Raw genomic sequence first — 13,412 nt, forward strand, 5'->3', positions numbered from 1 at the left:
CTGGGGGTAGATACACTTCTGACTGGACTGAAGTTTAAAGGAGAGTTTATATTACCATTCTTCCCCAGAAAAGACATTTCTTATTTCCTGTCCACCTGTCTTATGAATGTACATGGTAAGGGATTGTATTTTATTTTCTGACAAACCTAGTCTTTATTGAAACATCAAAACTCACTGAGGTCAAACACTGCTGGGAAAAGTTTTGCCAGAGATTTCTTTCAAATCCAAGATAAAACTTTCAGTCATGAGGAGAAATCAAATGACACTCCTTCCCCCAGCTCACCCGATTCCCCCCAGCTCAGCAGGCAGATGATGGGCCACAGTTTGCTCCCCTGTGCTTTGTGGAGGAGATCAGGGTTAGAAAGCAGAAGTCTCACAGCGTGAGGCCAAATGGATTCCACACAAGGGCTGAGTCCCCTCTGCCATAGTCTTTGCGTGTAGAGCTGAATAATTAGTTTCCCCAGAGCCAGGCTGATTAGAGACTTGATTGATTAAAACTCTCCACATTAAAGGCACTAATCAGAGGACCACTGAATCTGTCTCATAAATCTCTGCCCAAATAGTCTTTAACTATATACAACTCTTTAAAAAAAAAACTCAACTACAATTGAACTGTATAACCTGGCTGCATAAACTTATCTGCGGGAGTCTCAAGAGCTACACGTTTTATCCTGGCTCCCTGAATTAGGATTTCAACACCCATTTTCTCCCCATTTCATCCTAAGCACTGCAGCTTCAAAGGCTGTTTGTTTCTGACCATTTGCAAAAAAAGAAAAAGAAAAACAAAAACAACCCACATAGCTGCTTTTCCTTACTCTATTAAAAAGACATGGTAATTTTTGCTTTTGGCTTAGCCTTTCCTCCTTTCCTTAAACCTGCTGAGTCCCTTGACACTTGTGCTACACCCTGAAGGCCTTGAGTTTCTCACATGGACAACATGGCCCCAGGTGTCATGGTTGCTGCACCCAGGTCCTTGATGTGAATTCACAGTTGTCCAAACATAAATCTTACCCCAGAGAGCACCGCCACCTTTTTGCTGCTTGCAAGTACCATGATCTGCTTTAGTTACAGCCCATGGAGAAATATTCATGGCCACACAAAAGGAAGAAAAGTTTCAGCGACACAACTTGAGGCTGAGGGGAGGCCTCATGGTGGCTGCAGCTCTTCACAGGGAGCCAAGGGGCAGTGCTGAACTCTGCTCTCTGCGACAGTGACAGGGCTGGAGGGAACGGCATGGAGCTGCGTCAGGGGAGGGGCAGGTGGGGTGAGGGAAAGGGTCTGCACCAGAGGGCGGTGGGCATGGAACAGCCTGCCCACAGCAGTGGGCACGGCCCCAAGCTGCTGGAGTTCAAGGAGTGTTTGGACAGCGCTCTTGGACATTGGGTTTCAATGTTGAGTGGTGCTGTGTGGAACCAGATGTTGGACTTGATGACCCTTGTGGGTCCATTCCAACATGGGATGTTCTGTGATTCTATGAAATCCTCACCTCACCTCAGGCTGCAACACTGTACGTATACATAAAACATTCATGAGACTGCAAATGACTATGAACCTGCAGCTCAGATAGCAAACTCAGCTCCAGGTTTAGTTCTTTTTGTGCCCTAATTTGAACAAAACGGAGTAATTTGGCACTTTGATTTGAAGACAGTGGGAGGTGGAACATCCACCCGATCCCTGTGAACTCTTCTAACAAACTGTAAAATTAACATTTGTCCTTCCTTTCTTAGTTTGCAGACATGCAAACCCAGTGGTGGTTAGTAGGAATAATTATCTCTTGGATGTATTAAGATTTTCCAATAGAATGAAGATGGAAGAAAGAACTGCTTTATAATAATGTTTGTAACATTTTTTTAGCAAAGGGATATGTGTATATTCTCTCTCCTCCAAGCAATCATTTAAGATACCTAGCTACATGGAGAAGTTATGTGAAACGAACTTCTATGCCTCTGAGTTAAATGCTTAATAGCTCAACTCATTTCCTTTACTGAGTATTGTGAAGAAGAATCATATCCTTCAGTGCATCTAGATGGTACAGGTTGTTCCTAAGCATGTAATCAAATTACAAATATATATATATAAAGGATGTTTCTGTACTAAGACTCCCAGAATATTATGAGTTCAGGAGTTTCAACAGATACCAAAGGCATACAGCAGATACAACACTATTCACCCCTTATCTGTAAATTGTACAAATTGCCTTAAATATCCAGCAGTGTCTGACAACAATATTTTTGGTTTTACATTAAATTATGTTTAGTGACTTCTCTCAAGTTTTATCTCAATGGCCTCTAGGCCCATATTCCTACCCTTACAGTACCCAGTTCTTCAAATCCCAGTGTAGAAGAATGGGACCATTTTAAGACTGATTATAAAACAAATGTCCTTAATGCCAGAAATTGATTAATATGATGATTCCAAGTTTTGCTCGTTTTCAGGAAAACTCTCCATAAAACTATAGGAATTTCATAGCTCATCAAGAGTATCAATAGTACATTTTTTCTCTGTGTCAGGAACATTACACAACCCGTATTTATTCACTGTGCAGAAGCAGGGAATTGGTGATTTTAGTATTAGATTTAAATTTTAGTATGGACTAATAGAACAGTAATTAATATAAAGTCCTATTCTAGAGACTATAGTCACTTTCATATGATCTTGTTTGATTTCAGGTCTAATCATTAAACTACATACCCCCTTCTCATTTATCACATAGATCCCTCCCTTTAACTTGTTTCAGAAAGGAGATGTAGCAATTAGCTCATGTTTTTTTCATAGCTAACCATCTTATTATGTAAAGTTGGTGCTAACAAGAACTTTTATTGACAACTTTCAATTTTAATCCCCTGTGTCTCCCCGCTCCTTTAAAGTCATCTCACCTATGAGAAAAATGGTAATTAAGACAACAGTGGAAAACAACAACACTGGGTGTTCAGGCTGTTCAGTAGTTTACTACCAGTAATTGGCTCTTCACTGCAGGATGGTGTCATAAATTTTAATTGTGATTTTTCAACCAAGCGTATAATGCAGCTCTTCATAGATACTTTAATGAATGCGTGCTGCTCCTTTACTGATTGCTGTATATTTACACTACTGACCTTAGTAACAACAGAGAGTTCCAGCATGAACTGTACTTAAAAAACAATATTTAAACTTAAATATTTTTATCACTCAATGCAAGGCCTGCCTTTAATGTGAAGTTTTTACAAAGCACCTCCAAAAACCACAAGAAGAAAAAAATAAACTATGGGATTTATTTATTACAGCTGAAGTGAATGAACTCAAAATAAAACATGATGTTTAGCATGTTTTACCACTGTGCTACGCAAAATAAGTAAAATAAAATCTTTAAATATTTATAATTGGGCCTAAATTTCAGTGTTAAGTTCCTCATATTATAAACTATTCCACTTGAAAAGAATCTATGGTTCAACAGACAGAACATTTACAATGTACATTCACAGTGTACAACAATAGTTTTATGCTAAGTTAACCAGCTGGAACAAATGGGACTTATAGCAATATAAAACTCTGGCAAAGCTGTGATTAATCACATATAGGTCCCTATGGCATGTAACTATAGAAGTTGCGTAAGTAAAGACATGAGTGTTCAAAACCAGAGCTCAAGAAAGGAGGTGAGGACAGTGGAGGAAGAAAGCTGGAATTTACTCCCACTGATCAGAAGAGTAAAAGATTACATACCTCTTTAGCTGCTGCACTGCTTTTTGTGTTTGCAACACTATCGTGCCAAGCTTAGCCATCAGTATTTGCAAGTTAAGAAACAGAAGACAGAAAAATTGGGAGGATGAAGAAACAAAAGGAGGAAAGAATGAAGAAAGGCAGCTGTAGAAAAATCCTTCAGTACTGAAGTTGCCCTAACCTAGAGAATTTTCCTGAATGTTAGTTCTTGTTTGCTTTTTTAGTCACTTACCAACATCAGGATCAGTAGCTTGGACTCTTGTTAGCAATGCTTTAGTGGCTGTATTCTCATAGACACATGCAGTGTAGTGATCAGATGAAAACACTGGTGGATTATCATTAACATCTTCTAAAATAAGATGGATTTCTGACTGGCAAAACCTGCCACCACCATCTGTAGCTCGAGCAACCAAGTTGTACACAGGGATTTTCTCTCGGTCCAGTGGGGCCAAGGATTTCAGCTCACCTAAAATTGATTAAAAGCAGCAGTCACCATTACAGCTGTAGCAACATCACTAATTTCAGTTAGTGGGCGTATCCCAAATACACATATTTCACTGGAATTAGAAAGAGGAAGAAACAGCCTTGCTTATTCCAATCAACGGATTAAAAACTCCCAGCTGTCTCACTTCTGCCTCCTCTCCACTCAAGTAAATAGGCTGCCGCTGTGGGTGCAGGGAGGACAAGCCCCTAATAGTGGCCTTTGAAGGCATACAGAGTAAAATGGTATGGTTTTCCAAGTCTGTGTTTTCATTACCCTCAAGATTAAAAGACTTCAAGATAAAGGGAAGCACTCTAAATCTACTGATGACAGTAGCCATAATGAACTGCAAAGTTTTCTAATGCTACCGTTCAAAATAAAGCCAATAGTGTCCTCTCTTTTCCACACATTTTAACCTCCAACCACCTCTGAATTTCTGATATCCTTTCTCTCACAAATTCTAGGTATAAAAATAATGTTTTTCTCCCATGCTATAAAAACCAAGAAGTCCAGACCAATGTGGATGAAGTAAACTCCAAGGGTGAAGAAGGATTGTGTTGGCAGCTTCCCCTCTTCTGCACCAAGATAATCCCATACATCTCTGACCTAACTGGGTCTGGCTGGGAAACAGAAGGGTCAGTATCTATAGCCCTGAATACAACATTCAAGTTGGCCAACAAACACAGCCCTCCTTCTGCTAGCAATCACTGCTTCAGAAGTGCTCATCCATGCCTTCCAGAACAGGAACAACTGACTGATAACCAAACATAACCTAACTCTAGCCAAGCAAACTGGTTGCTGCTGGTGTTGAGGGAATAAGATTATGTTAAAATATTTAGTTGTCACCTTACCATTTTCTGGATCTAAGAAAAATTTATTGTTCCCAGGACCATAAAGAGAGTAGCGAATATCACCGTTGGACCCAATGTCAGCATCTTTGGCACTGATTTTTAGAATGACTTTGTTTGATGGAATGTCTTCAGGAAACAGCGCTGTGTATGCAACCTAGAGATAAAAACAGAAGTGTAAATTATGCAATAACAGTATTTTATAGCCTTTGAAAACTTTTTTTTTTTTTTTAACTATCTGTAGTGCATGTTTCTGTAAAGAAAACAATTTTCCTTTTTGTAACATGTCCCAAGACATTCAAATCAGTGTTAAGCTTCGAGGTGTCACAAAAACATCACCAAATTACGACTCTTAATAGGGTAAATGTTAGGCATAAAATACAGTCACATTTTCCATCTTCCATTTCTTTCGTCGACACCTATGAGATGGAAGCTTTGTTAAGCGTGCTAATGAAGACAGCTGTTTTTATCACATCATCTGGCAGTACTGAGACAGATAAAGACTGATTCCTCTGAGTGGTGCTTGCAGTGACAATGGTCCATTGATGATAATGTAATGATGATAACTACATACAGATATATATAAATAAGACTTTGTGAGCAGCACCATTAAGGAAATAGAGTTTTCATGGCATCTTTTCTTTTGCACACACCTTTCTCTTGCATTAATATTAGTCCTCACATTGCCTTTCCACAGAATAAGAGAGACCTGATGCTGTGAAAGTAGTGGTCAGGGCACACTGCCTGCATGACTGACAATTTGAAGGTAAGTTACATTCTTCTATCCCTTCTACTAGGTCCGGCTGCTAGCCACGTGGTACGATCAGAAAGGCTGGAGTTAGATTAGACTACACTGCCTTTGCAAGGCAATCGTCCTTTCACCTTGGCTTCATCAGACTTTTTCATCCTGCTTCTCTCTAGGATGCTCTTGATCCTTCACCTAAGACCTTCAGGCTGAAAATGGACACTTGTAAATCCAGCAGTGGCATCCACTGGGAATCCATCACTTTCAGCACAATAGTCAATTGCAGTGGGTGTTGCTAACTCACCTGTTCACAAACTGGACTGTTATCATTAACGTCGGTGACAGTCACTTCCACTGCAGCTTGGGTGACAAAGAGGCCATCTGTGGCAGTGATGTTCAGATAATAAACGTCTTGTTCTTCCCGATCTAGTGGCCTTTTTACGTAAACCTTCCATTCATTCTGGACCAGTCCCAGAGCAAACTTCCCTTTGGGATTCCCTCCTGCAATAAGACAAGCGACATGCAACAGTCTAGGACATCCCTTCAAATCTCCCATTTGATTTAAAAACAAAGACTCGTCTTAGAGGATGTGGAATATGCAATCGTCATTTTTTTTCACAGTGATAGGTGCATTTCAACTTGCAGACTTGAGAAGTCTGTAATGAGATTATGCTCTCTGTGTTTATTGCCCCCTGAACGCCTTGTATGAAAGTGAACCAATAACTTTCCACAGAAACAAAATCCATTTAGCAGAGCTGAAGATGATCTCTTGTTTAGTTCCCCTTAAGGGCAATCAAATTCAAACTGTGAACAATCAATAGTCCTCTCAGGCTGGTACAATTGTCTTTCCACTTAGTCTCGGGAGAGGATGTAATACACCACGGCTCTTGTTACCAAGACAATTTCATTAGCTGTTGATTATGCAATCAAGGACTGGAAGTAGGTTCTATTAAGCAATCCTCTAATGAAAGCTTTATCATACAGCTGTGCCATTCTTCTACTCATTAAAATTCTAGTTTTAAAAAAAGTTTACATGACATAGGAAGACACATTAGTATTAAAATAGTCCTAACAAGAGGTCATTTGAGGAGCAGTCTGAAGATAAGCACTACAATTACATCAAATGTATCAGAGGGTGAGAGCACAGCCAGCCAGCAAGGACTGCAGGAATTGAAGCAGAACAGCTTTTTATCATCCTGTACCACTGACACTGAACCTCGCAGGGTTGCTCTTCCACATCATTAAATTGCATGGGGACAACAACAGGCTGGAAGAAGGAACTATTGGGTCCTCATCATCCTCAGGAAGGAAGGATGGACATCTCACACACAGAAAGACATGGGAAATCAAAGCAGGCACAATTCTTTGATAATGTTTCTGAGTTATTTCCATGTTTATTTGAAATGGCACAGTCTTCTGCCTGCTCCATGAAATAAAAACCATTGTCAATTTTGGCTGGATGGTTGCACCCAGAGAATTGCGGTTGATGGTTCAATGTCCAAGTGGATAACAGAGTTCCTCAGGGATTGGTGTTGGGACCAGCGCTATTTAACATCTTTGTAGGTGACACAGACAGTGAGATCAAGTGCTCCCTCAGCAAGTTTGCAGAAGTAACCAAGCTGAGTGGTGCAGTTGATACACTGGAGAGAAGGGATGCTCTCCAGAGGGACCTGGACAGCCTTGAGAGGTGGGCCCATCAAGTTCAGTAAGGCCAAATGCAAGGTCCTGAAACTGGCTTAGGGCAATCTCAAGTACAGATACAGGCTGAGTGGAGAATGGCTTGAGAGCAGCCCTGAGGAGAAGGACTTAGGAGTGTCGATTGATGAAAGATTCAACATGAGCTGGCAAAGTGTGCTTGCAGCCCAGAAGGCCAACCGAATCCTGGGTTGCATCAAGAAAAGCCTGACCAGCAGATCAAGAGACATGATTCTGCCCCTCTTCTCTGCTCTCGTGAGACCCCACCTGGACTACTGTGTCCAGTTCTGAGGCCCCCAACATAAGAATAACATGGAGCTGTTGGAGAGGGTCCAGAGGAGGGCCACAAACATGATCAGAGGGCTGGAGCAGCTCCCCTATGAGGTGCTGAGACTCTTCAGCCTGGAGAAGAAAAGACCTTATAGCGGCCTTCTAGTACCTGAATGGGGCCTACAGGAGAGCTGGGGAGGGACATTTTATAAGGGCAGGTAGCGACAGGACAAGGAGAAATGGTTTTAAACTGGAAGAAGGTAGATTTAGACTAGATATTAGGATGAAATTCTTTACTGTGACGGTGGTGAGACACTGGAACAGGTTGCCCAAATAGGTTGTGGATGCCCCACCCTAGAGGCGTTCAAGGCCAGGCTGGATGGGCCTGTGAGCAACCTGGTCTAGAGGGAGGTGTCCCTGCCTATAGCAGGGGGGCTGGAACTAGATGATCTTCAAGGTCCCTTCCTACCCAAACTATTCTATGATTCTATGCATTACCACTCTCTGAGCTTGTTCTCACCTCCCCTGTCAGACAGGACAGGCGACCTTTTAAGCCAACCACCCAGTCCTCTGTAAACAGAATCTAACCTAAGAAGTCTGTAATTTGTAATACAATGTAGCTTGTAATATATCTGTAAAAGTACACCTGCACATTGAACAATTTAGGACAGAGCACAAAATAAATATAGCAAACTCATTTGCTAGAGGAACTGCCTGTAAGAAAGAAAGAGACAGACACTTTAGGAGGGTCCGCTGTGATAGGACAAGGGGAAATGGTTTCCAAGTAAAACAGGAGAGATTTAGACTGGATATAAGGGAAATGTTTTTTACACTAAGGGTGGTGAGGCACTGGCACAGGCTACCCAGAGAGGTGGTGGATGACCCATTCCTGGTGACACTCGCGGTCACTCTGGACTGGGCTCTGAACACCTGGTCTAGCTGGAGGTGTCCCTGTTCATTGCAGGAGGGTTGGATCAGATGGCCTTTAAGGGTCCCATCCAACTCAAATGATTCTATGATGATTCTGTGATAAAAAACCATCAAGTGGCTTCAGTGGCTAACTTTAACCAGCTACCCCACTACTATTTCCCCACAATATAAAGGGTTTTTTTTTTTTTTTTTTTTCTGTGCAGAAATGCCATTTTGTAACTATATTTCATGTTTCTCACATATAAAAGTGGTATAAAAATATTAAGGACATAATACTTATTCTTGTGGCAGGATCAGGAATGTCAAACATGCCACATTTGGTTTTGCTCACAAGTTATTCAGGGTCCTGATATGTGTCAGTGGATCTGTCCAAACTTAATGGCAAGATGAGGTTTTTAAACCTTCCTCTCTACTGCTTACGTTCAGTGTTTGAGTGGGTAAGTACTAAAAAAAAAACACACACAAATCCAACAGAGAAAAATGCATTTTGGGGGCTGAATTTATTTGAGCTGCCTCTGCTGCCAAGTGATTAGCTGTCACTGCTGCTGCTTCTGGTGTCACAATTCTGTCAGTTCCCTGGGATCTTAGCAAAAATAAGGCAGAGAAGATCTGAACTTAAAACTGAGCTTAAAATGGAGCAAGAAAGTGTAATGCACATTTCTTGCCTTCTTTGTACATCAAAAAGCAGAAAAGAGGTCACAGGCTGTATAATCTGTGCCTTTTTCATTAGCTACCAATGACAAGATAGACTGGTTTCTGTTTGATATGAAAGCTGTTAAGTTGAGGCAGGCTGAGCAAATCTTCCCTGTTAAGCATCACCATTTGCGCCAACTGTAATTGTGCAAAAAAACAATGTTGTAATGAATAAGATTTCCAGAAAATTAGTCAGATACGCATTATAATTATAAAAGGCCCTGTAGTCATATAGAGCACAAAACCAATTTATCAACCATGGATAACACAGATATTTTCCGTTGATAGAAAATCACCTTTTTAGGTCACAAAACCAAGCAGATTTCAATTTTCCCACTAATTTCTATGACAGATTGGAATAATCATCACAGAACTTGGATAGACCTTATTTAACCTGTTCTGTGGTGTACAAACCAATTTCTCCTAAACAGGGCTGCACAGTATGTCGATGTGCACTGATGGCCAGAGCTGAATGCAACTCAAGGCAATGAGAATCTATCCACTGGCTTGTCTTAATGTGACTGTCTAAGAAGGTCGACCCCTGCTGATTAACGCTAAATTCTCTCTATTCAGTTCAACATCAGCACACAAAAAAAAGTAACTCTCCTTTAGAAAAGGCTGTAATCTTGTCACAGTGAGTTTTACGTTGTAAACCATTAATAAAAATGGCCTTAAACACTCTTATTTAGCTTCATGATATCAATCAGTGCTTTCCTGTATATTATTTCTTTTGTAAAGGGAAATGATTAACTGTCCCGAGCTACTGTGAAGCACTACACTCAACGTACGGCTATCCCATTGCTAAGTAAGGAGGAAAGGTAAAGTCTAATTAAAATCAGCTGGTGGCTTTTATGGCTGGCATTTACAATAGCTTGGAGCAATTTTAAAATCACTATTGCTTTGTTGTTAATGGAATACCTTTAGAACCACACATAAGAATTTTAGGAATATGTATTAAAAAATGGTCCCTGAAATCCCTTTCTTTCCCTGTTTATTCTACCAGAAGAGTACTGCTTGGAATGACCTGTGCAACACGCAGTACACGTGCAAAACACTTTATTTGCTTGCATTTTTCACTAATGCTACCTTCGTTTCTTGTTTCTCAGGACTGGCTATATAGTTTGTTGATAGGAGACAAAGGTGGAAGTTGTACTCTACAGGTAACAGAATTAACAAGCTGGAAAGACTAAAATAACGCCAAGGAAATATTCTTGAAACAGGAAAGGCAAAAAAATCCACACTGTGGTCCAGGGAACCATTTCCCAATACTTCTATGAGAGTACATATGTCTTGATGCAGATCTCATTCTGCAGTGATTAATTAACTTTTTCAGTAATATATGTAAGCAGATTCAGTATCCTAGGGGTGTTCTAATTAATTAGTTTTTAGCTCTGAATAATGTAGCTTTTCTAAACGGGAGCCTCCTGACTGCACGTATTAATGGATTCTTTAAAATCTGTTGGCAGTTTTCTTATGTTCTGCTTTGAATGTCACAACAGTGAAGTGCTAGCTACAAAAAACACTCCAGTAACTTTCCAGAATGGCTTTGAGGCTAAAAGAATCAGCATTATCTTTTATCTTTTGTTACATGAAGTTTAAATAATACTCTCCCTCCCTCCCTAGTCAGCAAATAGTACAAAGCCAAATCAAGCTCAAGTTTGGGAAAAGAAAGAAAACAGCTAGATACAAATGATATGCAGAGACACAGTGATCCAAAATAAACAGATCCTGACACGCATCATTACTAAAGCACACACAGAGGGAATTATAACAGCCAAAAGGGAACTGAATGCTAGAAGCCAACAATGTCAGTTTTCACTACGATATCCTGATCTGGGAGGGAGAACTGAATATTTACTAACTTATTTATTTAGATTCTCTCTTACGTTCATGCATCTATTTAGATACTTTCAAATCCTAATTAGAACTCCAGGCACTTGTGCAACAGACAATGAATAGTTTTAACTTTAAGATCTTGCTGTCAAAATGACAAACTCAATCTTCTCAGCTTTGCTATTGTGAAGTTGTGCACGCTGTTCTTCAGTCTGCAGTACAAGTCTTCCCCAAACGTTTGAGCACACATTTCTCCAGAATTGCAGGATTTCAAGTATAGAATTAAAAAAAAAAAAACCCAAAAAACAAACAACCAAACCAAGTCTGTTTGCTCACAGTGGGCAACTGACCCAGAAAGGTAATTACTGCTCGTAACACTAGACCTTTCTCCCCCCAGAAGTAACAAATGCACTAAATTCTTTCTATTTAGTTTTGAACCAAATACAAACACTTGTCTGTTCTTACACGTCTGATGGCGCCTAATTAACAGCACTGGGGAAGGCGAAACACTTTACAGGGTGAGAGTCCTAGCAATTGATGTTCTTCTGGTGGCTTTTCCTAGTTTAGAATCACAGAATCATGGAATCATTAAGGTTGAAAAGACCACTGAGATCATCGAGTCCAACCACCAACCCATGCCTGTGATGGCTCTAGAACATGTCACTCACTGAGACATCTTCCCTTCTCTTGAACACCTGAAGGGACGGTGACTCCCCCACCCCCTGTGCAGCCTGTGCCAATGACTCACCACTCTTTCGGAGAAGAAATTTTTCCTATTATCCAATCACATTTCAGTCTCAGTAATGTGAAGCTGGCCTTAGGATGGCTCAGTATCCTACCTAAACTCTGGAACAGCCCTGGTGCTTGTCAAACTGCCTCAAGTTACAGAGGCAGTGAGTTCAAATGGGCCTTCAAAGGAAAAATACCATGCTCCCTAAATGCACTTGTATCACCTAAACTTTCTGTTGAGTTTAAGATTTTCATTACAGTTTTCATTTGTGAAATCTCTACTTACTTCTGAACCTCAAATAACAAATGGTAACTACAGAACTTTTTTCCACCATCAAATGCCGATGAAACTTGGTTTGAAAATGGCAACTTCTTGATAGTAATTGTGGAAACCAGCCCTACGAAGAAGGAGTTCAAAACAGAATAGGTATATCCACTAGAATGCATCTTCTCCTTTTCAAAGCTGATAAGAAAGATGCAGTAAGGGTTTCTGTTTCTTAAAAAAAGCACAAAGTGCTCGTTAATAATCACATCTGACCCAGAATGTCACTTTCTTTCATCCCCTAGATCTTTCTTTTCCATCTCTTTTCTGTACGTTACTTTCCAAGCGATGCATTTGCACAAAGCTTGTTTTGATGGATCCAAATGTCATTCTCGTAATTTGTCTTCTTTCCCCTTTTTGTCAGTGTCCTCTTTTACCTCAGTTTGTTTATTGTATTCATGGAAATTACGAGAGCCCCAAATGCCTCCAAAAGGACAGCATTTGAATAATCACCCAGTTAATCTGATTCCATGAAATATTCAAGTGCAGTTCCCAAGCTTCACTTGGAGTGAAGTGTGAATAGACTCATTAATTAAACTACACTTAAATATGTTTTAATATTTTAATTAAGAAAAGCTCTAATTTCTCTATGTGCATCTTTTGAATTCAAAGGATATATTAAGGCAGAGGAGATTCTGAGCTCATATGCTTTAGAAATTGTGCAGTGGGCACTGCAGGAAGTTTTGGGCTTTGACATCAAATGTTTTCAGAAACAACAAAAACCCAGAATTTCAGGCATTTTGAAGTGTGGTACAAATTAAGGTACGGAAGGGTATAAAACTTCAAGTCATATGTTACTGTTACTATTCAAAAGTCCAATTTCTGCATAGGAATCTTAAGAAAACAGATTAATACATAATTAAAAGCATAATTAATTATAAGATGACTTTAAGTCTTTAGAACAAAGAGAAAACAGTACCTTCAGCTAATTATCAGGATATATTGTATTTTGTATAAAAGTATTTTGTTACAAATACAAAGAATTTGCATTTCCTGTAGCACTTTCTATCTTGGCATCTCAAAATTCCTTTAAATATCACAGAATCACTAGAATGAAGCACTATTAATTTAATTTTAGGTACGTGGAAACCAAGACACTGCCAGCTAACGCACCTTGCTCAGAGCCGCCAGATCCTGTGCTTAACACACAAGTCTGCTCTTTGCTTCTCC

General features: G+C 40.0%; 1 protein-coding gene across 18 annotated transcripts in view; it reads right to left on the bottom strand.

Moving 5' to 3' along the window:
* The window catches only part of FAT3 (FAT atypical cadherin 3), a 420,810-nt gene that overhangs the window by 63,568 nt on the left and 343,830 nt on the right, over nucleotides 1-13,412 (bottom strand). For all 18 annotated transcript variants that reach the window (XR_006931334.1, XM_046900013.1, XM_046900074.1 and 15 more), the window contains 3 exons: nucleotides 6,075-6,271; nucleotides 5,029-5,182; nucleotides 3,929-4,162 (listed from right to left, as the gene is read on the bottom strand). Coding sequence is in view for 17 of the 18 variants with exons in the window: in XM_046900013.1 (XP_046755969.1) it covers nucleotides 3,929-4,162; nucleotides 5,029-5,182; nucleotides 6,075-6,271 (585 nt within the window). In the remaining variant the exon portion in view is untranslated. The remainder of the gene's footprint in view (nucleotides 1-3,928; nucleotides 4,163-5,028; nucleotides 5,183-6,074; nucleotides 6,272-13,412) is intronic.

This window comes from Gallus gallus, chromosome 1, assembly GCF_016699485.2.
Source record: "Gallus gallus isolate bGalGal1 chromosome 1, bGalGal1.mat.broiler.GRCg7b, whole genome shotgun sequence".
In the NCBI taxonomy this organism is placed as follows: domain Eukaryota; kingdom Metazoa; phylum Chordata; class Aves; order Galliformes; family Phasianidae; genus Gallus; species Gallus gallus.